This window comes from Camelus dromedarius, chromosome 2 (genome assembly GCF_036321535.1).
Source record: "Camelus dromedarius isolate mCamDro1 chromosome 2, mCamDro1.pat, whole genome shotgun sequence".
Lineage (NCBI taxonomy): Eukaryota > Metazoa > Chordata > Mammalia > Artiodactyla > Camelidae > Camelus > Camelus dromedarius.
The window spans coordinates 66,900,131-66,927,064 of NC_087437.1; the positions used below are offsets into that span (position 1 = coordinate 66,900,131).

The 26,934-nt window shown below is 43.1% G+C and overlaps 1 protein-coding gene across 5 annotated transcripts; it reads left to right on the forward strand.

Annotated features, from left to right (window-relative positions):
* Nucleotides 1-26,799, forward strand: B4GALT4 (beta-1,4-galactosyltransferase 4). Of its 5 annotated transcripts, none has more exons than XM_031455364.2 (9): nucleotides 1-63; nucleotides 2,036-2,103; nucleotides 3,353-3,448; nucleotides 9,938-10,336; nucleotides 13,344-13,576; nucleotides 15,294-15,481; nucleotides 20,299-20,421; nucleotides 22,350-22,454; nucleotides 25,881-26,799. In XM_031455364.2, exons 4-9 carry the CDS (start codon nucleotides 10,084-10,086, stop codon nucleotides 26,011-26,013), a joined length of 1,035 nt encoding a protein of 344 aa, XP_031311224.1. In that variant the 5' UTR covers nucleotides 1-63; nucleotides 2,036-2,103; nucleotides 3,353-3,448; nucleotides 9,938-10,083; the 3' UTR covers nucleotides 26,014-26,799. The 5 variants fall into 5 exon arrangements, with proteins under 5 accessions (XP_031311224.1, XP_031311204.1, XP_031311220.1 ...); XM_031455344.2 differs by having other exon boundaries at nucleotides 3,353-3,444; XM_010981586.3 differs by lacking the exon at nucleotides 1-63 and adding an exon at nucleotides 269-333 and having other exon boundaries at nucleotides 3,353-3,444.
* The last annotated feature ends 135 nt before the right edge of the window (nucleotides 26,800-26,934 follow it).

A 26,934-nucleotide genomic window follows, 5' to 3' on the forward strand; every position in this document is an offset into this window, starting at 1 on the left:
CCCGCGGCTGCTTCTCGCCGCCTTCCCTTTCTCCGCGCGATGATCGTCGCGGTCGCGTCTGGGGTGAGTTCGCCGGGCCTTCGCTCTGCCCGCGCCCGGGACGCGCAATTCCGCGCAGAGGGAGGCGGCGGGCACCGTGTGGTATCGCCGGGCGGCGGGCCGGGTCGGTCACGGGCCGGGGCTGGACGCTCGCGGGCCGCGCCTCGGAGGGCCGTCCTACCTCAGCCGGGGCGGGGGCCGGGCAGGGGGCCTGCGGAGGCCGGGGCTCAGGTGCGGGCGCTACCGCGGCGCTCCCTACGCTGCTGGAGGGGTAGCCAGGCGACATGCTGCCAGGTAGGGATCCAGGAGTTACCCGCCGAGGCCCCTCGTCGCGGTTCGGGGGTCGCCACCAGCATCTCGCTCCCCGCCAGGCTCATCAGAGTGGAGAAAGCCCCTTCCTCCTTGGAGTCCTCTTTCCCCAGGGCTTCTACTAGGAAACTGATCTGCTGATCCCAGCCTGGGGCCTGCAGGGGACGACGAGTTGTGAGGGCCAGCTGGATTTTAAAGTACCTCAGAGATTCTGGCCCTTAGTCAGGCTCTGCGTACATCTGGTGTCTGTCGATCTATATCTGTTGGTGTTTGATCTTCCACTAGATAAGGTCTAACTCTAGGTTTGAAAACCCCAGAAAAGTCCAAGATAATTGGGACTGAGAAAAGGCCTTTGGGTTGGTTGTCTCAGGAGAGCAAGTTATCAACAGGGTGGGCGTGTGCCAGGTTGCAAAGTGTTCAAGAGGACGTGAGGGCGGCCACGGCACAGGGAGACCTCGCCAGCCGTTTGGCGATGAAAGGCAGGAGGACGAAGACAGTGGTTTGAGGATTTGAGGGTGTTTAAAAATTTTTTTTTCTAAAAATTTTTAAATGTCTTTCAAGAAAAGGAAATAACATTGAGGATGCAGGAAAGTCAAGGAATCTTGGATAGGGATGAATAAGATTCAGGGTCCAGGCTGAGAAAGTGGACTTAAAAACAGGGGTGAAGGGCTAGCTATCCTAGGCTCCTGGGCTGGGCACGTGGGCTAGAGTCCTGGCATGTATCTCTAAAATAATGCTTAATCTGACCACAGTTTATCTTTTAGGAATTTTATCTTCTAGAGCAGGATTGGCCTCTAAACCCCATGAAATTGAAAATGTTTATGTGCTTGTTTGTGTTGTAAGGGAGAAAAACCTTTTCCTTTTCCCCTTTCTAGATTTTTTGGCTGATCTAATAATTAAATTGAATGGACATAAAACGGATTAACAGGAGAAAAACAAATTTACTTTAATACCTATGGGATCTTATAAAAATATGAGGCTCAAAGAATAACCAAAGCAGGCAGCTTTTATATCTTTTAGACAAGGAAACAGTAAGTGTGTGAAGAATTGATAAGGCAAGGAAGTTTGGGCTTGGGGTAGTGAATTAATGAGGAAGTAATAAGGTTTATTATACAGCCTTCTCCATCTTGAATTCCTATCTCTTGTGATAAGGATGTCTTCCTGTACAGAGAGGGTCCCTTTCACATGGGAGATTTATTTCCTGCTTTCACGGGGACAAAAGGATGAAAATGTCCTTCTTTCACTGGCTATTTCTTAAGTAACTTTAATTCAAAATAATTGATATACTGATATAGTGGCATATTTTGCTTCCCTTCAGTGTACCTTTTTGAGAAGATTCATGCTTTGATCAGACTTTTGATCTGTTAAAGAGAGGTACTGAACTGTTTGACTACATAATTTTGGAGAAGGCAATAAAACTCACTCTCTCAGTATATTTTATGTGCCACTTGATATATCTTTATATCCTTGTCTAAAAGATATAAAAGCTGCCTGCTTTGGTTATTCTTTGAGCCTCATATTTTTATAAGATCCCATAGGTATTAAAGTAAATTTGTTTTTCTCCTGTTAATCTGTTTTATGTCCATTCAATTTAATTATTAGATCAGCCAAAAAATCTAGAAAGGGGAAAAGGAAAAGTATTTAGTACTTACTTTAAACTGAGCTAATAATAATGTGTTTTTTCCAGAGATGCATACAAGACTTGAGAGCTGACCATTTCTTTGAAGATCTTTAAAGTGGAAACATTCAAAGAAAGTCAGTGGTGGTTTTCTTTCCTTTCTTTCTTTCTTTTTTTTTTTTAAGCCATTAATGAACAGTGGTTTCCACAAACCTACCTAGCTTCCTGTTGAAAACATTGATTCCTTGGCCCCACCCCCAAGCCTTGGAAATAAAAATCTCTGAAGATGGAGCCTAGGAATTAGAATTTCAAACAGAGACCACACAGTTCTCTGGCACTGAAAGTTATTGACAGCCTCCGAGGTTTTTCTTTGAGATTTGAACTCATTGAGGCCTTTTCAGAACAGATTTCCTTAAAAAATTGTGTGAATGAATTGCTACTAAAATGATAATCTCTGTCTACTGTGTCATCTCTAGGTTTTAATATATTTTAAAGGAAAACTATAATATATTTTAAAGGAAAACATTTTATCAGAAAAAACATTGTTTCTGATCATAAAACCCTATTTTAGAAAAATTGAAAGATTGAGAACAAAATTTATAGTTTAGAGACAACCACCAGTGGTTCTTGCATTTTATATGTGAAAGGTATGCATACCACACATATATAGCATAATTTGGGTTGTATTCTGTGTACCTTTTTACATTATGTGTTGTTTTTTTTTTTCACTTAGCTATCGTGAGCACTTTCTCATGCAGTTAAGTTTTTAAACACCATTAAGGAAAGCATGTGTTCCCTCGTATGTAGGTACTGTAACTAATTAAATCAGCTCCTGTTGTTAACATTTTGATTGTTTTCAGTTTTTGGTTATTTTAGTAATGTTAGTTTGAATATCATAGTCTACCTGTCTGATTATTTATTAGAATAAATTTCTAAATGTTGAAGTTGGAAGCTATTCAAATGCATTTAAAAAATCTCCTTTTCATATATTTTCTTACTCCCTATTCTTCACCAGAAGGAAGATGAACTTTTCTGAAGGAGCTATTGTATTACGGGTCCATTCTCTTATTTCAGTGGTTCTCAAACTTTAATGTGTATAAGAATCACCTGGGGAGCTTGTTAAAAATTCATTTTCCTGAGCCTCAGGCCCCAGCTGTTCTGACCCATTAGCTCTGGAGTAGGGCCCAGGAATCTACAATTTTAACAAATTTTCCTTTGTATATATTATAGGCACTCTTGGAACCACATTTTGAAAAATGTTTTTTAAATAAATGGCAAAACAGACTCAAATTAGGTCACTTGCCCAAAGCCATTCATGCATCTGGTAACCAGATTTGAACTCAGCTCTTTGTGACTTCAGAGCCCTTGTTTTTTCCATTCCCTCAGACCTTCTGAAACCTCCTCTTTGGTATGCCCCTAATGACTGCAGAAGGCAACTCCAGCTGACCCCACTGCAGGACTCCGGGATAGCTGAGAATGTACGTAAGTACACAGCGAGCCTCCGTGAAACTCCTGCTTCAGAAACTCATGAATTCTATTAACGCTGCATAACATAGAGGATGTAAAACAATTTCAGTCCTTTGCTAGTTAAATTTATTTCATGTTTCCTGACCGTTTCATGCCAACTCTTGTGAAATCGTTGATGCAGGACTATCAGGCCGCTCTTGCCCGAGGGCAGGGACGCGGCTCTGGTGTGCTCCGTGGTTTCCGGGAGGAAGGGGCAGGCGAAGCAGCGACTCCTCCCAGAGTCAGAAAAGAGAACCACTGCTTTTGAAAACTCAGTGGCAGAGGAGCGGAGGGTGGTGGGCATGACTCAGAGCGAGCGCTGTTTATCAGAGATGGGGCTCTGCCCTGAGACAAGTGTGGGTGTTAGTGAACCGACAGGAACTAGCAGGAGAGTGAGCCTTTCACAGTTTAAAAAATCTTCTCCAAATGGGATTTTACACCCACTTAATTTTTTCCCTTCTTTATTAGTCTTCTTTTTTCTTCTTTTTTCCTTTGTCACATTTGTTTTAGTAGTAGCCTAGGATTATTGTGTGTCCTTAAGGATTTCAACTAGAAAGTCATTCATTATTTACCAAATATAACAGGTCAGTTTGAGGTACTAGGAATACAAAAAACTGATTCTCTCTGAGAATTAAGTTAATTTGACTGCCATATATTGACTTGGGTTATACAGTCTTAAACTTTTTATTTTAACTTTCACTTTTTAATTAATTTTAGAATAGAGAAAAGTTGCACATACTGAACAGAGAATTCACTCAGCTTCCCCTAATTTTAGCCCTTTACATAACCATTGTTGGGTTATCAATACTATTAAGTAAACTATAGACTTTATTTGAATTTCATCATCTCTCCTGGTAATGAATTTTTTCTTTCCATATTCTATCGAGGATCCTACCTTGCATTTAGTTATTTCTCCTTAGTCTCTTCTAGTCTGAGATAGTTCCTCAGTTTTTTCTTGTTCTTCATTATTTTGACCCTTTTGAGGAGTCTTGATTAGTTGTTTTGTAGAATGAAGTTATTTTTTAGAAAAGTATCAATATAGTTATTTTTTAGAGTTCAATATGTCACTGATTCATGAAGTTCATAAGCCTTATCACTGGTGATATTAACCTTGATCACTTGGTTAAGTTGATATCTGCTAGGTTTCTTCACTATAAAGTTTCTGTCTTTCTCTGTAGCTATTAATTGTTTGGGGGGAGATACTTTAAGACTGTGAAAACTCTGTTTATCCTCAAATTTTTACCTACTAATTTTAGCACCCTTTGGTGGATCTTTTCTCAACAATTATTATAGTGGTGTTTACCTGCTGGTGACTTTTTCTCATCTCCTGCTTCCTTATTAACTGGAAGTTTATTGTGAGAAAGAGCTGCCCTTTCCCATTTATTTGGTCATTTATATCAGTATGGATTTATGGATATTCATTTCATTCTATGGTTAAAATACAGTGCTGTCATTTTCTTGCTCAAATGTTTCCAGTTTCAGCCATTACAAGCTTAGTCGGAGTTTAAATGACTGGTACATGTAAATGGCTGTCATCATTTCTATCCTATCCTTGCTCCTTGCCCTGGGAACTGTTAACCTAAAACAATAAAACAGCCAGTTATTTTACAAGCAAAATGGGTTTATTCTGGAGCAGCAAAGAATTGCAGTTTGGAACATGCACCTATGGCAAACCACCTGCAAGTCCAATAAAGCAAAGGAAAGGAAACTCTTTTATAGAGGAGGAGGGGAGGTTGAGAGAGGCTATTAGAAACAAAATGTCCATTGGAGGAAACTGGGAGTTTGAAATATAGTGGCTTTTTATTGGCTGAGTTGTGACAGTGTGTCATAGGCTGAGGTGTTGCCAGGCAAGGAGAAAATCTTCCTCCTCCTGCTGGTAGTAGTAAAGTTGTGTCACTTCCTGCTGGAGTTGAAAGGTAGGTCTCTTCCTGTTAGGGTCCTTGTTGAAGTGATCTGTATCTCTCCTTCTGGCCTCTCAACTCCATTTTGGTGAGGATACCCTTTATTAATTTTCACAGAAGTATTGCTTCTTTAGGATCTGGGTAGTGATCACTCAGAAACCAGGTAAAGTAGCTAGAATTGGGAGAATGGATACTAGAGGTTCAAGGAGGGGGGACAACACATTTACAAATAGTCAGCTCTCAGGAACTCTGCCGGAGTGAAGGGGGGCAGCAAAATACCAGCCTTCCCATGGGTGCTGCCCCAGGGAGGCCCAAGGGAGTAGGACCAAGTGCCTGGGGCCACATCCTGCCCACTCTGAGACACCCTGGGGTTACCAGATGGATTGAGAGACTTTGGACTGCTGAGTTAAGTGCTCCTTCCTACTGAATGAGGACCACGTCCTTTCTCCATGGTACTGAAGTGCTTAGTAAATATTAGTAGAGTGACACCTGGTGTCCTCTCTCAACCTCCCATGGTGATGTAGAAATGTGTGTGTGTAGAGATTCTCTGAGAATGATACTAGCATTCATGCTGATCTACCTATGCTAGGCTACCTTCTGTGCTAGACTTTTTTTTTTTTTTTTTTTTAAATGGAAACTTCAAGCATACCAAAGAGTAGGTAAGAAAAGAAAATGAACCCTCAGGTACCTGTCACCTTGCTTCACTACTTTTCAGTATTTTGCCAATCTTATTTCATCTATTCTCCCATTTTCAGGATTGGGGCTGGCATATTTGAAAACAAATTATAGACATTAAAATCTAAGAAAGGATTGAAATAAAATCTGACTGCAGGGACTATACTTTAATTCCCTTTGTATCCTCTTGCTGCCTACCACTATGCCTGTACATAGCAGGTGCTCAGAAAGGACTGGTTGAATTTAAAGAGGAAAAACAAAATTACGAGAATATCATTGTTTTGAGCTAACTCTTGGGCAGACCTGGAAAGGAAAAGGGTGGTGAGTCGTGCTCTAAAATAACTTCTTTCACATTACCTGAATTTGTTCTCTTTAATCATGATTCCCCTGTCACCTCAAGACAGCCTTGATTGAAAAGAAAACTCTTTTCAGGGAAAGTTCAGAGCCTCTCATTTATTTAAATGTCTTTATAAATAAATCCAATCTGATGCCATTTTCTCAAATATCAACCAGAGTTACCTGCTCTAAAAAGAACTTTCTTTAAAAAAATCATTAACTTTATTTTTTTTAATTTTATTTATTTATTTTATTTTTTATTTTATTTTTTTAGAGAGTAGATCTTTTTTTTAAAACATTTTTTATTGAGTTATAGTCATTTTACAATGTTGTGTCAAATTCCAGTGTAGAACACAATTTTTCAGTTATACATGAACATACATATATTCTTTGTCACTTTTTTCGCTGTGAGCTACCACAAGATCTTGTATATATTTCCCTTATTTTTTTTAATTATAAAAGTAGTGTATACTCATTGAAAGATAAATAGGAAATTACAGAGAAATAGAAAATAAAAATCATTCAATATGTATTTTATTACATAATTCTAGAGAGAGCATTATCTTGGTTAGCATTCTGATAAATTGGAGCATGAATCACATTGGTAATCAGAGTCAAAAAATATTTAGTATGTCCTTGGGAGTGAACCAGGTGTGTTTGCCTCATCTCATTAAATTCTTACAGAAACATTGTAAGATAAGTTAATTTTTAAAATTGTTTTATAGCTGGGCAGACAAACGTGGTGAGAGGGTTTGCCTTTGATCACTTAGCTAATAAACAGGCTGGGCAGATCTCTCTTGACAAACAGTTGGGTGGGGTTCTAGCTACTTCATCCTGGGGTGTTTACTCACAGGAACCCTGGAGACCTCTCACTGGAACTTGCTTCACGCTGGCTGCCTGCACAGTAAGTTTTGAGGAAAGCAGTAAAGTATAGGAAAAGGGGGAAGTGGTTAGTTTTAACTGGAGCCCACCCTGTCTGAAGAATCAAGGTTAGCCGTGAAGGGCTAATTAGTAAGTACACTCAACCCTTGGACAACACAGGTTTGGACTGAGTGGGTCCGCCGAGATGCAGCTTTTTCAGTAAGTGCTGCAGTGCTACACGGTCAGGGGTTGGTTGACTCCAAGGTTGCAGAACCGCCAAAATGGAGGGCTGACTCTGGGGCTTGAGCATCCAAGGGTTTTGGCATCTGAGGCGGGTCCTGGAACTAATTCCCCGCAGGCACTGAGGGATGACTATAATCATTAAGAACGGTTCCTTGCTTTTATTATAAGTTTCTTATCTTTGGATAAATTCCATGGGCTGCAGTTCAGCAATATTAGTCCGTGATTGTTCCTAACTTGCTACTTGTTGGGTAGGTTTTAAAAGCTGTCTGAAACACACTTCCTCCCTCTTTAAAATGAGGGGGCTGGAATGTGTGTGGTTTCTGGTCCCTTTTGCTCTAACACTGCAGTACTTCTTTGATCAGAAGTCCCTTAAGCCAGTGAGTTTCTCTGTCAGGTCATTCATTCTTCTGTAAACAGCTCTTAGAAAGCAATGTTCCCAGTCTAAACTTTCCAAGATTGAGATTTTTATCAAAAACTATAGCCAATTCTAGCATTTAAGCCACCTGCAGCTAAGTCCATACAAGTGGTTTAGCCCCAGTGCATGGCACAGAGTAAATGCACAAATGAATCCCTCTTCTTATTAATGATTAATCTTCAGTTAGTTATTACTACCTGCTGCACTTACTTGTGATACCTTTAGAAGACCCTGAACACAGGCCATACTGTTTAATTGCTTCCTGGGTCAAACTCTTCTTTTGTCGTTTGACCCAGGAACCTAGCCTCTGTTTATGACATTGTGTCTAGAGAGGAATGCTTTCTGGGTTTCCCTCAGGCTCACCTCAAGCTCCACTTTTGGACTACCAACCTTACATAAGTATGAGGCTATCTTGAGAGTTGCTGAGGTTGTTTTGTTTTTCACAGTAAAGTACCACATCCCCACATCTCATTTGAAAAATCAACAACTCTGTTTTTATTACAAAAGCACCTAAGTATATCATACAGAATTCCAAAAATGAAAGAAAAGAGAAAAAACACCCCTGGCTAATCCCATACTCCTAATACAATTATTGCTAGCTTTCAGCTATATTTTATTTCTAGAGTTTTCTTATTTCTATAGTTTTGCACATACAGAGTTTATTTTCTGTTTTTCTCTTTGTTACTTAAGATTTAGTTGTATGTGTTTTTGTGTTATTTTGGCACAGAAAATAGTTTGGTCTCCATTCTGTCCGTTTAATTGAGAATATGTTTGGCTGTGGAGATTATCAGTGTCCTGGCGTTAGCATTTTCCACAGTCTTCTAATAATGCATTTAGAATTTGAGGAGAGACATGGTTTTGGTGGTGCAGAGAGGATGTGGGGCCTCACCAAGTAGACTTTGTCACCTTAGGACATTTACCATGGTCCAGGGAGGGCCCTCAGCTGTGTGGCCTCAGAAACTGGGATTTTGTTTCACTGAATTTTAGCTGAGAGCATAGCCACCTCTCTGAGGTGAATCCGTGCTCTCTCACTACGTGCTGTTGACGTATGAAGTCAGAATGGCAGTTCATCCCCTGACAGGAATACAGAGCAGTGGTCCTGGCAGCCCCCAGTGTGTCTGCCTGGTGGTCACCCCTGGACCAGAGTCATTCAGTGTGAAATAACATGACAGTCACAGCAGTGACGGTCAGCCCTTAGTGGGCACTAACTGTGCATTAGCAGGTGGCTAACACTTTATGTATTAGTGTATTAGGTCCTCCAGTCCCACAGTGTCCTCTCTAGGAAGGTACTGTTTTTATCCCCACTTCACGATGAGTCCAAGGCTCAGTGAAGTGACTGGCTGGGGTTTCGTAGCTGATGTGTGGTGGAGCTGTAGTTTCTGTCTAAACCCAAACCCCAGATCTTAAACCCTGTGCAGTAGTTCTACCCGTTACTGTCGCAGCTGTGCCACCTCCTGCGTGGGCATTCTCTTGTGTTCTTGCCCGCTCCCTCACCTGTTGGGATGTGCCCTGTGCCTCTGCCTCATTGTGAATATAAAGTTTATAACTGAAAAATCCTTTGTTTTTCATTTGCTGCTGTAAAGGAAAATGTTTTTCTAGCTCTTCCAAAAAAAGCTTTGTCTTTTCCCTTATTTTCTCTTTGGGTCAAAACATGCTCTGGAACAAGATTTCACACGTTGTTACCTTCTCTTAAAGCTGTGCCAGGAAGTGGCAACTAAGGAAGCGAACCATCAGGGCTGAATTTGAGGCTGTGCCAGTTCAGAGCTGGGGAGGCATTGCCTGTCTCTTCTTTGCCTTCTCCTCCTCTGCAACATCCGGAAATGGCTTTTCTTCTGGGTTGACTGACAGCTGGGTTAATAGCCCGGAGAGAGTGGTTGGGACTGTCTACCTCCAAAATTTCTGAATCTTTGTTGGAGAACTCTTATTACTGTAAGTCAGGATTGGCTGGGGATGGGTTTTCAGTTTGTGCTGATGTGAATCATTTCAGGCTAGGATTTCCATTTGAAATAGCATGTCTCTGTGGTTGCATTTTAGAGATCGTTGGAGCAGAACTACCGAGCAAGAGCAGGCATTGCACTGTCCCTGGTCATCAGGTTTGCAGTTGGACTGGAAAAGCTGAACTTGAAGCTTCCTGCCTGCAGCAAGACCGAGACACACCCACTGCTCAGATAATAAAAGACATGAGCTTCAACGTGACTTTCCACCTTTCCTACAAATCCCAATTCCTGTTGTTTTTCACCTTATGCCTGACAGTGGTTGGGTGGGCCACCAGTTACTACTTTGTGGGTGCTATTCAAAAGATCTCCAAAGCAAAGGATCTCCTGGCTAATTTCAACAAGGGCAACGTTTCGGGGAAGAAAGGAACTGTGACGGATGAAGCGTCTGTGAAAAAAGCAGACCTTGACAGCTGCCCTTCTGTGTCTCCATACCTCAGTAAGTGTTAATTTTTTCTTTTTCACAAGTAGCATACAAACTCTCTAAACATAACAAATGTACAGGAAAGTACAAAAGTCAGAAGTGTACGGCTCACTTAGGTGTCACAAAATGAATAGACCTGTGTGCCCGGCATGTAAATTATGAAATGGAATGTTTCCAGAGCCCCAGAAGTTCTCCTCTTTGAGTCACTACCCTGACTTAACATGCTGACACCATTCATTAGATTTTTCCTATTTTTGAACTTTACATAATTGGAGACATGCACCATGTACTCTTTTGTGTCTGGCTTCTGTTGCTCAACACTATGTTGGTGAGCTGGGGTCTGTTGCTGATGTATAGTGTTAATTATATGAACACCCCCAGTTTTACCATCCAGCCCCAGAAGTCTCAGCACCAGATGTCAGTAGGCACATGTGATGAACTGGGGGTCAGTTGATCTAGGCTGGTGTTTCTGCTCCAAGTGTCTCACTCTCCTCCTGGCACCAGCAGGCTGGCCTGGGCATGTTCTCCTGGCACCTACCGAGCACAGGTGGAGAAGTGCCAGCACATCCAAGCCTCCATCGGGTCACATCTCTTAGCATCCCCTTGGTGCAAAGTATGGAGTCAAGGGATAGGACAGTATGTTTTCGGTGTTGTCTTTCCTAGTGTAAAACTGTGCTTATTTCTTAAGTATGTTGTCCATTTTGATTCCTCTTTGATGTCTTGCTTTTCAATCTAAATGAACAGTAAGTTGGTTTTAGGGAGCACCTTAGTTAGAGAGGGAAAGCTCCACGGCGATATTACATGTAACCCACAGAGGTTCAGTCAGACCTCTGCTTCTCCAGACATCTAAGACGTCATAATTCCCCCGATAGTCCTCTGAGTGTCTTTCCAGAATGCCTTTCCTCAGGCCATGTCTGCCTGGTGGATCCTGTTTAGTCATCAAAAATCTAGTTTAGGTTACTTCTCTCCCAGGGAGATTTCTGGGACTGCCCCAGAGTAATCTTATGCTCCCTGTGTGCCTGGCTTTGTTTCTGTTGACTGCTGTTTTGTTTCTCTTGATTGCTGATCAGTGTATTGTTCCCACATTCGCCTTTTTCCCCTGGGAGACAGCACACAGGCAGGATGAAGGCAGGGTGGTCCTTTGTAGCTCTGTGAAGTCCAGAGCCCTTCCCTGGTCCTACAGAGGTGGCTCTCTGCGGACACTTAACTAGCTCTCTGTGGGGCAGCCTGGGGCTCTGCGGAGGCTTCTTGCTCTAAGCTGAACAAAACCTGCAGACCCTCTCTCCTAACTGCATGGTAGACTTGAACTGTGCTCATGTTGGAATGCTGCTTCTCTTTACTCAGTCACAGAAAAGCAAAAACATTATTCCTGAGTGTTTGGTGGAGGGAAATTGTTCTGCTCACAAATTACACAAGTTGAGCTAGGAAAATGAGTTACTGAGATGCAGATCTGACTGTATCATCTCCCTTGTTCAAAATCCTCTCAACATATTTAAACAACAAATGCATCTGTAAAAACAGATGGGCAGTGACACAGTCAGTCCTGAGTATGGATCAAGAGGGTGACATAAGTAGTGACAAATTAAGATGTGCCGTTGGTGACCCAAGGAGGTACAAAACTTGAGAAAATGTCACGGAGGCAGTAAGGGAGGCTGCTAGAGTGAGTGGAAGCGGACACTGGAAAGTTAGGCTCGTAAAAAGTTAGAACAGTGAGAAAGTGAGCAGGGGGACTGGTTTACGTCAGACCTGTTACGTGGGGCTCTTTCGGGGCCAAGAACCAAGACATGGTCAGGTTCACTTGGATGATGGGGTTTGTGAACAGGCTACGCGGGAAACTGTCTCAACAGCCGCCCCATTGTCTCCCAGCAGCTCTGGTAGCTTGTCTTTCATTGTAACTCCTTTTCTTACTGTTTGTTTCTAGGGCATTACTGCCTGCTGGCTCCATGTCTCGTGTGCAGACCCTTCAGGAAAGGCTCTTTCTTGTAGGTCAGTTTTAGGTGGCTGGAAGCAGTCATTTGCTCTTGGCACTGTGGGGCAGAGTCCTCCTGCCACTTCACAGACTCTAGAGCCTGGTCTAAGCAGCCCATGTAGGGGATGATCACGTGCAGCAGTACACAGTGACAACAGAGGAAGGGCAGGCGACTGGTTTGCTCGGAAGAGGATAGCACAACTTGCAGGCATCTTGAGATTTTATAGCCTGACTGGTACACATGGAGTTTTAAAAAGTGTGGCTCTGTTTCCTAAACAGAGCTCTGCCTCCTCTCTTACCAGTCTGTTGTCCCTGTTAATTCAGATCAAACGGGAGGGTCCATGGCTTCAGCCTTATCTTCAAAAGCTTGCATGAGACTGGTTACCATGGATGGTCCTCGGGTTTCATTCAGTCGGGCTGTGTCTAGACTTGCTGAGCAGATGCCCCGTTGCGGATTTCTGCTGCCGTGGAACACTGGGAGAGTCCTTGCACTGTGGCACATACCTGTTACTGGTGCGTTAGGTGGGGAGGCCACTTCCTATTTCCTTTCTCTGTTTTACCTTCAGGGAGTTAGAGTAGCTCCCAAGAGCTTCTGGAGGGACCTTAGGGGAAAGGGCCTTGTCTGAGAGCTCAATTCTGTGGAATGTTCTTGGTTTTTAAGAGACTTCACCCTCCTTTGGAATTTTGAGAAGGAAAAGAGGTGAGAGCACATTTGAAGTTACCCAGCCCTGGCCTCTGCTCTTCCCCAGGCCCATCAGGACAGAGTGGATCTCCTACTCACTGATGAGTCATAGAGCCAGGGTTCGTTCCCCAGCCTCAAGGGAATGTTCTTCTATGTCATGTGCCTGCTTTTGCAGCCAGGAACCTGAGTCACATGGTTCTGTGGTTATGGTTCATGACCAAATGAGGCTTTAAAGTAATAAAAGCCCACATTCATACAGCGCTTACTGCATGCCAGGCAACATTCGAAGTGTGTGACGTGCTACTCCTGTAAGCCTATCAGCCCTTGGTGAGCTCGGTCCTATCGTTTCCTGTGTCCTGTTTTCACTGTAGAGGGCAAGATCAAGCTCGTCTTCAAACCAGACCTCACTCTGGAGGAAGTACAGGCAGAAAACCCCAAAGTGCACAGAGGCCGGTATCACCCTGAGGAGTGCAGGGCTTCGCAGCGGGTCGCCATCCTCATTCCACATCGCAACAGAGAGAAGCACCTGCTGTACCTGCTCAAACACCTTCACCCCTTCTTGCAGAGGCAGCAGCTGGAGTATGGCGTCTACATCATCCACCAGGTGAGTGCGGGAGGCAGACTGGACTCTGCCTCCACTCCTTCCTCTCTCTCAGGAACTTAGCCACGATGAGATGCTGAAACTGGGTTTTGTTATTGAACATGGCTATTCAGTAGGGATCTAGACAGAGGATTTGACCGATTACTGTGTGTTAACTGCCATGGAATTCTATGACTGTCTCCACCTTTTTGCCTTTAACTTTGCCACTATTATGTAAAGCATTTTGCTAAGTTTTCACTTTTTTGAGTCTCTTGTTTGGCCTCCAGAAGCATGATTTAGTAGAAACACATGATTTAGTAGAAACACAGTGAGTAAAAGTGCAGGTCGCTCTTGAGGAGGTGAGCTCTAGGTGGAGTGGTGATCTCAGATGCCTCTACTTGATACTAACATTTATTGAAAGAAAAATAAGATATCAACATAAATATCCATGGCTAGCTTTTCCAAATTATCATGAGCCATCCAAATAATTCCCTCTCAATCCTTGCAAATGCTTAGAATGCAAGCAAAATCATTAACTACATGCCTAATGTTGGTTATAACTGGTAATATTTGTTTCAAGAAAACTTTTGACAAGTCAAAGGATGCAGCTTTGCAGTGTATACTTTATAAAAACTGAGGCTCTTGAAAATCAGTGTGTGTATACATAGTACATCTATGCCCATTTTTTTAAGGATTTGAAACAAAATTTTACTATTATATTGGTTCATAATTGTTTTTAGCATTATTAGTCATTCAGAGTTCTTACTCAGGGTAGCAACTGCCAGCATATAATATTTTTATGAATGGAAAAATATGTCTGCTTTGTGTTAACTCTTTTTAGGAAAATGCTATGGTGAGTTTTGAGAACTGCCTGTACTTTTGTTGTGATAAACTGTTCATTGAACTGGAATTTATTCTTAAGGAATTTGATCCTAAGAGCCATGAAAAAATTAATACTGTAAAACACTTTTTCATTACGATAGCTTTGATTAGAGTACTGGTTGATTTGTGTTCTTTTCTTACCCAATGGCAAACCCCAGTAAGGCCACTGTGAGGATTAGCTTCTTCCATTAAGTGTTAAAGCAGGATTCTGTTACAGTGATTCCGCAAGATTTTTAAGTAGCTTTGGAAATTGGCGGTAACCTTTTCTGTGTGTAGGTCAAGATTTCTTGATCCTTTCTGGCAAGCTATATTTTTTAGAAGTTTAGTGTAAATTAGTTCCATGGGGTAGGTTGAGATTAGCTGAGAGTCGAACAGTGAAGCAGTGATAACTGACATGACTCGTATGTAAGACAGGTTTTGTAGTTTTACATGGAATAAATAAACGTATGTTTAAAAATTTTTTTGAATTATTTTATTTGTATTTTAAACTATGGTTTTTTTAAAAATTATGGTAAAATACACATAACATAAAATTTACTATCTTATTTTTATCATACACTTTAGTAGTGTTAAGTGTATTCACAGTATTGGGCAACTCATCTCAGCTAATCTTTCATCTTGCAAAACCAAAATTCTAAACCCATTAAACAGCAACTCCTCATTTCAAGGTGTTTTTAGGTTATGGAATATAAGTTTATATGAAACGTAAGGAGAAAAACAAAGGGTCTGTTTTCATGTCATATAGATAGTTTTGTGAGTTGGCAAGGATAATACCAGCTCCTGCATCTGCGCTGAAGAAGGGCACAGTGTCAGATCTTGTCTTTTAAAGCTTCTCAGGTTTTAATTTCCTTGTCTATAGGCTGGAAGTAAAAAGTTTAATCGTGCCAAACTCCTGAATGTGGGCTATCTAGAAGCTCTCAAGGAAGAAAATTGGGACTGCTTTATATTCCATGATGTGGACCTGGTGCCCGAGAATGATTTGAACCTTTACAAGTGTGAGGACCAGCCCAAGCATCTGGTGGTTGGCAGGAACAGCACTGGGTACAGGTAAGGTGGCTCTGCTCACGGCTTGCTTGGGTCGAGGAGGCTGTGCAGACACGGTGTCCGGGGTGTCTGTGGAAAATGAGAAATAGGAAAAATGGTCCATGATCTGCCACCTAAAGTTCAAAACAGGAATTAGAGAAATTACAACAGCCTTGGCAGAGGATCACAAAGACGGAAGGGAGTGAGCAGGAGAGGGAAAATAATCCAAGCGTTGCCTCACCTGCCTTGCCTCCCTGGTGGAACTTTCGCAAGCGCTCTGCAACGAGTAGAACTCAAGTGACTCATCTGTCTAACCCTGACTTCTGCCTCCGGGAGGCAGCGAGTGTGCCCCCGAGGGCAACGTTTAGGCCTCGTTTGTGGGACTCTTTGCAGACAGTGGCATCTTTCCAGGCTTTGGAGGGAGAGTGGGGACGGCATATCCATCAAGTAGTCTGCTCAGGAGCCAGGACACCCAGGACAAGCTCTTTCTCAGAGCCGCTGTGGGAAGAGCCCGGCCCCATCACACCTGTCTTCGTTTCCGGCCCCTCTCCTGCCAGGGGAGGGGGAGCTGCTTTTCCACCTTGTTTTAAGCCAGCTGCTATTCAAGAACAACTGAGGGAAAACAGTGACCAAGAAAATTCTCCACAAGGAAAACTGCGTGTTTGCTTATATGTGTGCACACTTACCTGTCCGCTTCCCTCAAGCCCTGCCCTTCGTGGGTGCTCTTATGTGGGGTGCTTACTGAGCTAGGGGCCCTGAGAGCAATCTGAATAAGGCTGAGTGCCTGCCCTCACACAGCTCCCTGTGGTGTGCTGGTGTGGGGGACAGACCTGCGGTGGAGGTGTGTCCGTTTTATACTTCGCTTCTGCAGATTCAACTGGAAGCATTTGGTGATGACGAGGAGAGGAGAGGAGAGAGAACTATAAAACCGTAAAATAATACAAGAGATTCCACCAGTGTCTATTCTGGGAAGTGAGCACCAGATGGAAACTGTGAATCTCTTGATACCTCCCCTGGTCTTGGTTTCCATGTTGTTCTTTTTGTGCAGGTTTCCCACTTTGGATTGTTTAAGAGATTCCCCAGATTAGTACTGCCCACAGGTGATTTTTTCCTCAGGTACTGACTTTAAGCCCAGCCCCGCTGTGAGGTGTGGGATATAATAAACAAAGCTACATAATAGGAATAAGCTACAGTGGGTGAGAGCGCCCCATCTTGAAGAAACACCTAGGGAAGGGTTTAAAGCTGTTGCTCAGGGAACATGACCCCTTCATCTTGTGGAGTCAATGGCAGCTTCCCGGCAGCGTTCTAAGACATGGAAGTGAGGGAGATCGTGGCACAGTTTTGGGGGAAGTATGGGTAGTTTGTTAGTGCTGCAGAATGAACGTCTGGGATGGCAGAGGGAGGAGAGGCAAGAGGTGAGGGTGGACGGCAGCCAGATTCTGCAGGCCTTGTTCAGTCTGGTCAGGAGTTTGGGCTCCTGTGGAAGGAATTAGGGAGCTGCTGATACATGATTACAGCCAGAGAGTGACAGGAGAAAACTCAGTTCAGGTGGCCTGTAGTGTGTGGGATGGAGCAGCTCAGGGAAGATGCCACGTTCCTGCCTCCTTACTCCACGGGCACTGGGGCCGGGGGGCAGGGGAAGGGCCTGGGAGAGAATCTCAGGATGTTCTCCTTTGGGGAACTTGATCTTAATCATTATCTGGAGGTGTTGCTTTCTGGTACCTCGGTATTTTCAGAAGCATGTCAACCATCTGCTCACTTGTTGGTGATGAGGTGTCACTCTCTACAATCCAGAATACCTGTGCTCCAGACCCTTCACCTGGACGATGACTTCCCATTACCCAGGCTTTCTAAACATCTGTGGTCAGAAATGACGACCACTTGGGATTTTTTTGTTGTTGTTCATTTTTGGAGTGTGAATACACAGGATCGTATTAAGGACGGGCCTTTTCTTGGGATTGTAGATTTTATCTTTGCATTAAGCTGGACCACAAGAAAATGAAGTCTTGGGCATTTCTGCTGGGAACCGATTTTGAGTGAAACTTCAGTGTGACTGAAAACAGCCCCTGTATGAATCCTGCTGTTTTAACTTACTATTATAACCGGCCAGATGTTTCTTTTGTAACTAGATACCAGGAAGCCTTTGTCTTCCTTGAGTAACTGGCGGTTTTCTTAATGTGAACCAGGTGATTGAATGTGTCTCATCTTTTGATCTGGAGGCAAGAAGCTCTAAGCCAAATCCATGGTCATCTTTTAGAAACTGAAAAGAATCTTATTTGCAGATCAGAGTTCTAATGTTTCCTATTTGAATCTTTTATCTGATTTCAGTTTTCCTCTGGTCCTGGCTTGTCATTTATATTTTTCTACTTTATCATATGTATCAGTGTAAACTGCCTTATCTTCTGTGATCCAGAGGAGGTTTGCATAGGTAATGTAGGGGTTGCCCTCGTCCACTTTACTTTGTTCCTTTGGGCAAAGTTCCTCTAGCTGCTGGCAGGTGCATTTGCAGGCAGCTGAAGTGTCTGCCCCCTGCTGGTAGCCGTGTGTCCCTGCGCCACAGAGCTTTGGTCAGCACACTATTCATTGTCACAACTGCCCCGCGAGTATGATGCTAAGTGCAAGAAGTAGTTTCACTTTATACACATGCAGAGGGAAGAAGTTAAAGTACCTTGTCTCAGACTCTGATGAAGACAGAAATAAATCTGGTTTATCCCACTGGCTGTGGGTCAGGTACCAACTGGTGGCAAATTTTACTGCCAGCTTTCTACAAGGACTCTACTGTTACTTTATGGCTACATTTTCCCCACCCTTGGGCCTTACAGCCCTTTAAAAATAAAACTGTTTCAGGGCCAATCAAATATTCATGATTTTCTAGATAAGAAAAACCAGAAGCAGAGATCAATAAACACGTAGACATTTGCCATCTAAGAGGTACTTGAGAGACTGAGAGTTCTTTAACCTCTCCTTCCAACTGGTCTCCTGCACCTCCCACTGCAGCTGGACTGGTTTCCAGGTGCTCCTCAGATGGCCTGCACTTTTCTCCCTCTTTGCTTTTCCTCGTGGAGTTCTGATCACCGGAATTTCCCCCATTTTCTACCTGTTTGAATCCTCCTAGGCCCCCTGACCTGACATGTGGCATCTCCTTCCTCAGAACCCCGATCATGTTCACCTCTTGTGTTAGATCATACACTGTGGGAGGGCAGGGCCTACTTATTACAGTGTTCAGTCAGCCGTTTTGCACAGCGTATAGTCATTATGTGGTGGATCACTACCAAAGCACCAGTGCTGCTTCCCTCCTGGTGGCCTCTGGTTGGTGCGTGGCCGGTTATGCCTGGACAGTCATTCTACTCAGTGTCCTGATGAGGCTGCTGGTTGTCAGGTAGCTTAGGAATCCCTTCCTTGTCAGATGAGTCCAGTAACCATAGCAACAGGTCGCTGCAGTGGCCGTCTTGGTCAGTAATAGCTGCCTTCTGAGCACTTTGTTCCTTTTGGTTGTCTTGGGTTGTCATTTTCCAGAATTTTAGGTTGGAGGTATATAAGTAAATCAGTTTCCATTATGGGTTAAACAGTGTCCTCCATGTCTATACTCAGAGCATGGAAATGAACAGCTGAGCTACAGATTAGTCTTCGGGACTCCACCTGTTACATAGGAAGTGTCTACATGTTTACTGAGCTTTCCTTTTGGTTTTTCTCCTTATCTGGAAAAGCAGAAATATTTAATTAGTCCTGGAATGCTTTGAACTGAAGTTAAAGTTAGAGATCCTCCATATAGTCACCTCTTTTTATTCGGTAACATCCAAGTTATTAGGCTGCCTTCATTTGCGTTTCTGAATTGCTACAGTGTTCTAGTCAAGGCATGTCTTTATTTCTTAGTAATCCATGAGCTCTGTATGAGTGGGCAGTGCTCTCTGACTGGCACCTCTTGACCTCTTCTCTTTCCCCTTTTCCTTGTTGGTATTTCCCCAGCTCTGCCCTTTGTACTCTTATCTTTTCACTTACTACATTGTCTTTGGGCAGTTTTTTCCTAGTCTCATGCCTTCAGGTACCACCTCTTGGCAGCTGATTTCAAAAGCTGTATCTGTTGCCACTCCTCTGTATTGAACTTGTACCCTGTATCCTTTTTGCCACTGGCAGAAGCCCCAAGGGTATCTCAAATTCAGCTTATCCGAACCATAATTTATTGTCTTCCTCTCAAAACCTAATTATTGGTTTGTATATCCTATTTTTGTGAAAGGCACCGTCACCTACCTAGTTGCCCAAGCCAGAAACCTCGGGGTTATTGAGGTATGTTGAGTTTTCCAGGAAACAGACTCTGAGATAGAGATTTGCATGCACAAAGGTGGAGGTTTACATTCAAAGTATGTACAGGAGCTGTCTTCTGTTCTCAACCCCACTCTCTCTCTAAAAAAAGTAAAAGTCAAAAAAACAGTATTTTCATTATGACATTCACACATGCTGAACCTGGATGCAGCCTCAGAATCCTTCTTAACCTACTACCCTTAGCAGCCACTGCTGTTCATTTGATTGGCCCATGAGATGAAATCCATCATCCAGATCTGATGTTCTAGTGCACATTTACAGGTAGACCTCTGCACACAAACATTAACAATAACTGGTGGGTGGCACCTTGCTTAGTGAGCAGATGTGAGCACTTGTCTAGACAGAGGACAAAAGGCCGGGAACGTGGGGAGGTGGATGTCAAGCAGGAGTGGATGGATGAAAGTGCACAGTCTTCAAAGTGTCCTAGAATGCCAGCCCTGCAATGCGAGACTTCTGAAGCTTCTGTGGAGAACAAAAGGGCTTTGTGCTAATGGTCTTTTCTCTCCTTTCTTTGGCTCCAGGTTACGTTACAGTGGATATTTTGGGGGTGTTACTGCCCTAAGCCGAGAGCAATTTTTCAAGGTGAATGGATTCTCTAACAACTACTGGGGATGGGGAGGCGAAGACGATGACCTCAGACTCAGGTGAACAACAGAGACAGGTCCCTTCACGGGGCTCTCCTAGCAGTGGGTGTGTATGGTTTCTGTAGATGCCAGTCCAGCAGGTCATGAGGCTCCGACTTGGGCTTCAGGGGTGGCAGGGAGTGGGGGGAGGGCAGGGTGGCCCAAATTGTTCTTTGCCACTGACAGTTTAGAAATGGTGGAAGGTGATCTTGTCCTGGCTTGTGGGTGTTTGGGGTCCAGGAGTGTTGATGGAGGTCTCTGTGGACTTGTCAGTGGATATTCCTTACTGAGACAGGGTCTTGCCAGTGAATGAAAAGTCTCAAACTGCAGGGTGTCTGCAAAGCTGTAATTTGAGGAAAGTGGCCAGAGGGCCTGTTAGAAGCCTATGTTTTCCTTCAGACTCTAGGCGACCCTGGCAGTTCCCTATGTGTGGAGCAGGGAATGCTAGCAGCCTGTGAGGCATTGCGTGCCCTGAAGCAGACCAGGGTGTCCTCCTACATGAGCCAGCCCCACACGCTGGGGGAGCAGCTGCTGGCCTGACTCCCAGGCCTGAATCCGAGCTGCTGGCACGACTCTCAGATTCTCTTGGACTCTTTTCTGCTTGGGGGATCCACCGGAGATATGTCTGGTCTCCTCTGTCAGCCCCCTTTCCTGAACTTGGGTTTCGTGGCCAGATGGTTGTGGGTATCCCTAGCTCCCAGACATAAGTAATTATTCAAGAGCTGGGGGCCAGGATCTTCAGACTTGTAATAACAAGGCCTTTTTATTAAGAGACCCCTTTCCTCTTCTTGTTGCCTCTTGGAAAGGAAATCTCTCAGCTGAGGTTCTGAAATTAATAGATTTGTGACTACCGGAGATATTTCGTTGCTTCGGCATGAAGAAGCCAGGGCTCCATGTTGATCTTTTTTCCTGTGTCTAGGCTGAGAGTCTCTGGAATGTTTCTGACAGGAGGGGTCTCCCTGACCAAAGGCTGCATGGGAACGGCCATAGGGATGGGCAGCTTCACGGGCCAGCCCGTTAGCAGCAGCCCTTGTGGCCGTGGCTTAGGAAGTGGACCGAGGGTGCCTGCAAGGTTTCAGGGCAGGAGTAGCAAAGCCTAGGGGTCGACGGTACCCATCATCTTCCCCAAACCCACTTCTCTGCCCAGATAGGATGGTTAGTAGAATTTTGCACTGATCATGTATCTTCACTCTCTTTTTTCCTGTTGCTCCTCAGCTTCAAGGGAAAGGGGAGCCCCAAGTCTTGCTTTCATTTGATGAGAACATCATGGCATCCAGAGTGGTTCTTGACTAATGCTCTGGATAAACCAACTGATTGGTACATGAAAGTTGGTTGAGATTTCTTTACTGAATACTTATTTACTCACCTGTGCAACAGGCACCACCCTTTTTGCACTTATACAGTACCTTAGAGTTTGCAAAGCATGCTCCCCAAGGACGGTCTCCTTTGAGCCTGTCCGATCAACTCTGTAGCACTGTTGCCATTTTACAGGTGAGGAAACCTAGACCTAGAATGATGAACTGACTCACCAAGGTTGTAAGCAACAAAGTCTAGATTTGAACCTAGATTCTGACCTTTAACAATCATTACTTTCTTTGTCAAAGAAGGAAGCACTAAGTGAATTAAGGATCCTAAGAAACTTGATTCGCCTACTTGTCATGTTTTTTAAAATGTATTTTCTCAGTTGTTTTTGGAAAACAACAAACTGTAAAGTGACACATCTTCTTTGTACCCCAGTAGTAAATGTTCAATGTGATTCTTTTATGGACTTATTGTCTGAGGCCCAACATTATAAAAAAATTCTTTTTTTTAATACCCCATAGTCAAGATATGTGTGACTCTGTATGTGCACATGTGTGTAAATTTTTGCTGATGATTCTTTTTTAAGTGCCTAGTGGTAGGTAAGTGGGATAGACTTTCTTTTTTTTAAATCCCTGTTATTTTTCCAGGGTTGAGCTTCATAAAATGAAAATAATCCGGCCACTGCTTGCAGTGGGTAAATATACTATGATCTTCCACAAGAGAGACCAAGGCAATGAGGTGAATATAGAACGGTAAGTCCTGGATCCACATGCCTGGCAGGCGCCCTGTGTGGTTTCTCCTGTCCATAGTACTATGCTGAATTTGATCAGATGAACTCGTTTATTTTGTTCAGAGCTTTTTTTTTTTAACTTTTTTTATTGATTTATAATCATTTTACAATGTTGTATCAAATTCCAGTGTAGAGCACGATTTTTCAGTTATACATAAACATATATATATTCATTGTCACATTTTTTCCTCTGTGAGCTACCATAAGATCTTGTGTGTATTTCCCTGTGCTATACAGTATAATCTTGTTTATCTGTTATACAATTTTGGAATCCTGTCTATCCATTCCCACCCTCTGCCCCCTTGGCAACCTCAAGTTTGTATTCTATGTCTATGAGTCTGTTTCTGTTTTGTATTTATGCTTTGTTTGTTTGTTTTTTGTTGCTTTTTTTTTTAGATTCCACATATGAGTGATCTCATATGGTATTTTTCTTTCTCTTTCTGGCTTACTTCACTTAGAATGACATTCTCCAGGAGCATCCATGTTGCTGCAAATGGCGTTCGTTATGTTGTCGGTTTTTATGGCTGAGTAGTATTCCATTGTATAAATATACCACATCTTCTTTATTCAGTCATCTGTTGATGGACATTTAGGCTGTCTCCATGTCTTGGCTATTGTAAATAGTGCTGCTATGAACATTGGGGTGCAGGTGTCATCCTGAAGTAGGGTGTTCAGAGCTTTTTATTAAGGTAATTTTCAAACAGACTCAAAAGCAGAGGAAATGGGGTGTTGAGTTCTCACACACACGTGCCCTTACCCGGCTTCAGCAGTTATCAGTTCCTGGTCTCTCTTCTCTCCCACTTTCTTCTCCCTCATGGGCTTCTTGAGAAGTAAGTCAGATATCACAGCATTTCATGTGTAAATACTTCAGTGTTTCTTAAAATAGAAAAAACCTTAAAAAAAGAACAGTAATACCACTGTCATACCTTAAATAAAAATAACAGTGCTTTCTTATTGTCATCAAATACCCAGTTAGTGTTCAGATTTCCCTAATTATCTCATAAATGCTTAAAAAAATTTTTTTAACAGGTGGCTTATTCAGATCAGACAAGGTCCACAGATTACATTTAGATGCTCCCTTTGAAGTCTCCTTTAATCTGTAGGTTCCCCCCTCCTCCTTTTTTTCCCCTTGTAATTTATTTATTGAATAAACCAGGTCATTTGTCTGAGATTTCCTACATCATGGGTTTTGCCATCTGCATCCCTGTGCTGTAACTTAATTTGTGCTTCTGACCTCTGCGTGTCCTTGTAAATAGGACCTTCAGTCTGGAGACTTAACACTCATTCTGGTACTGTTTTGGGGCAAGAGCACTTCCTCAGTGGTGCCATGTATCTCATTTTGTACCCCAAGAAGAGGACGTGGCATCTGGGCACATGTTGGTGGTGACAGAGTCCATCTGTGGGTTCAGGTGTTGTCGGCTCCATCCAGTCATCGTGAGGGTCCCCATCAGTCTTTCGCCCAGTGGTTTGAGCAGCCATTGGTGATCGTTGCCTAAATGTATTATTCAAGTAGGGATTGTAAACTTCTGATATTCCATCGTTCCTTCTAGTGTTTATTAGATAGATTTTCCCACAAAGAATTGATGTGCCTTCCTCATCTGTTGAGTGCCCTGGGAAATGGTTCTTATAGAAAAGGCAGGATAAAAAGGGAAAGAATCAGCACTGATTTATCATTTCAGAATGAGGTGATGTTCTCCCCATCCTTCTGGATGGAGTTAACATTCTTTTTGCTGCTCAGATTGTCTTATCTTTGGCGAATGGGCTCTTCCTGAAGCTGGCTCCTGAATCCTTTGACATAACTGCAGTGGTTTTGAGAGCTATTTTTCCCTGGGCTCTGGTGTGATGAGGTGTTCTAGGCTCACCTACTTTTCCTGCTCCAGGAATTAACCTTTTCACTTAGGAATCCTGACTGATAAACTAGTTCTTTTAGGGGCTATGACTGAAAAAAATCTGCATTTCTTTGTTCTGATTTTTTTTCCCTAAAATTTAAAACTGTGTTAAAGGGCTTTTGCCTTTTTGTTAGAGTCTACATTTTCAAACAGTATTAAAAGGCTTTTAGCCCGTTTATTAGGACCAAAACTAACCCTTTACCACTTTAACAAAACACTGTTTCTTTTTTCCATGTGCCTTTTGAGTCTTTGCCTATAGGTGTGCATTTTTCTCTTTAAATTAAAAAAAGTAATTAATGAGTAGATACAAAAGAATACTTACAAACTGTATGAAAGGTCTGAAGAGTCTTTGATACCATGAACACTGGCGGTGTCCCCTAGCCAGTTTCTGCCCATTACCTGTGTGGCCCTTCCTAATCCTGTATCCTCCCCCGACCCCAAGAGGTAACACTTGCCTGAATTTTGGTGATAATTATAATTATTTCTGCTGTTTCTCGATTTTCTTGTTTTTCCATGTGTTTGCGTCCCTATACAAAAGATTGTTTAGTGTTGCATATTATTCAGTTTTATATAAATGAAACCACACTGTAGTATTTTCCTCTGACTTTATTTAGCTCAACTTTATGCCTCTGGTCTCCATCTACATTGTTGTTGTAATTGAAATGTGTGCTTTTCACTGCTAAGCTCCTAGAGACCAGTTCAGCTTACCACCCACCCCTCTCCCCGCATCCCCTGGCTCTGGCCACACAATTACTTCTTCTTCAGATGCATCTTATTAGGCATGTATGTGTCTTGCACAGGGAGGTCTCTTTTCCTGGGTGTCCTTTCCCTCACCTTCTCCATTTGGTGACTTTCTTCTCTTTTAAGCCTTGGTCACATTTACCTTCTCTGCCACCCCTCCCGGGGTCCCTTATGAAGTTAGGTGCCGCTTCATTCAGCCTTCTCTGCATACTGTCTAACTTTGTTTGAGACTTCCTTTTTTTTAATTTAAAAAATTTTTAAATTGAAGTACCATCAGTTACAATGTGTCAATTTCTGATGCACAGCACAGTGTCCCAGTCGTGCATGTACATACATATATTTGTTTTCATATTTTTGTTTGAGACTCTTTTGAAAGCTCTGTCCCCTCCTTGCTTGCGGACATGAAGTTGTCCCAGTAACCTGGGAGGATTCATAGATCCCTTGAAGCTTATCTAAGGACCTGTCAGCAGTGGATGACATGGATCATTGTATGTCCTTCTGTCCTGTAGACTGGGGCTAACTGCGTACAGCACTCTTCTCATCAATGGTCCTCAGGGTCTTACACAGACCCGTGAACACCAGGCTGTCATTGGTGTCCATTACCTTAGGTGGGGAAAATAAACTTCTGCAGTAGGAAACCCAACAAAGGCAATAATTTGCAAAGATGCTTTTGCCAGACTTTGTGGCAAGGCAAAAAGCAGTGGCAATGGATATTACGTTGTTATCTTATTGTTCACATTTGTTCGTTTTATCTTTAGGATGAAGCTCTTACATCAGGTGTCACAAGTCTGGAAAACAGATGGGTTGAGCAGTTGTGATTACAAATTACTCTCTGTGGATTACAATCCTTTATATATCAACATCACAGTGGATTTCTGGTCTGGCCCATGACCAGGACCTTCTGCTGCCGTTTGGAGGAACTGAATATCTGATTGCAATAATTTGCCTAGACTTCCCCGAGTAGCACACCTGAAGAACTTGTTGCAGCCAGTTATTGAGCTGAATTCTCCTTTTTTGTATTTTCTTAGCAGAGCTCCTCGTGGTACGGAATGTGAAACAACTGTAACAAGACAGCTTTCTTGGCTGTTTTGATCATGAGGGTTGAATAGTGTAATGCAGATCCTTGAAGGACCAAGTGTCGAAGGGCTACTCATAGATACCCTGAAGGCTAATTGAGAACTCTGGTGGAAGGAGATTTAAGTTTGAAGTGGTACCTATTTTCTAGGACAAAAAAGGCCCTGGGAAATTAAGATTGCTGAATGTCCCAGAGAACCAGAATTGTTCTCATCCAGGGGAGGAAAGGATGAAGACATATTTTGTTACTCATTTATCCTACGTGGTCACCTGTGAAGAGGTGGGTCCCAGGTGAGGAAAAGGCTGAAGGAGGGGGAGAAAGGTGAAGACTCAGGACGCAGGGAGCTTGGGGCTGAAGAGGTGGCAGAAGGACAGTGTCAGACGGGGAGTGGCCGCGGTGCCGCTGCTGCCTCTCTGCAGTGGGGGCCACTGCCCAGAGACGCCTTCCAGGGACAGCCCAGCAGACAACAGGTTGTCTCCTAGTTTTTAGAGCATTTTTGTAAAATGATTTTGTACGTGTAGGATCTGAATCAGCAGTTTAAAAATTATATATTAGCTAATAATACATCGGAAGTACCTCTGTAGTAAAATATGAAAAAGCTTTGGCTGTTTGTCTTGGTTTTTACTGCTGTTTGAGGCCTCCAGATGTGTTCATGTCAGTATCCATAATCCTGCTGCTTGAAAACAACACAAATGCGACCAAGCCCTCTCCTGCCCTCCCTCCCTCCCGTCTTCATC

Coding starts and splice junctions, on each gene's coding strand:
- B4GALT4 (XM_031455364.2), top strand. CDS start 10,084: ATGAGCTTCAACGTGACTTTCCACCTTTCCTACAAATCCCAATTCCTG. Junction 10,337..13,343: donor TTCTGTGTCTCCATACCTCA/GTAAGTGTTAAT, acceptor TTTTCACTGTAG/AGGGCAAGATCAAGCTCGTC. Junction 13,577..15,293: donor GCGTCTACATCATCCACCAG/GTGAGTGCGGGA, acceptor CCTTGTCTATAG/GCTGGAAGTAAAAAGTTTAA.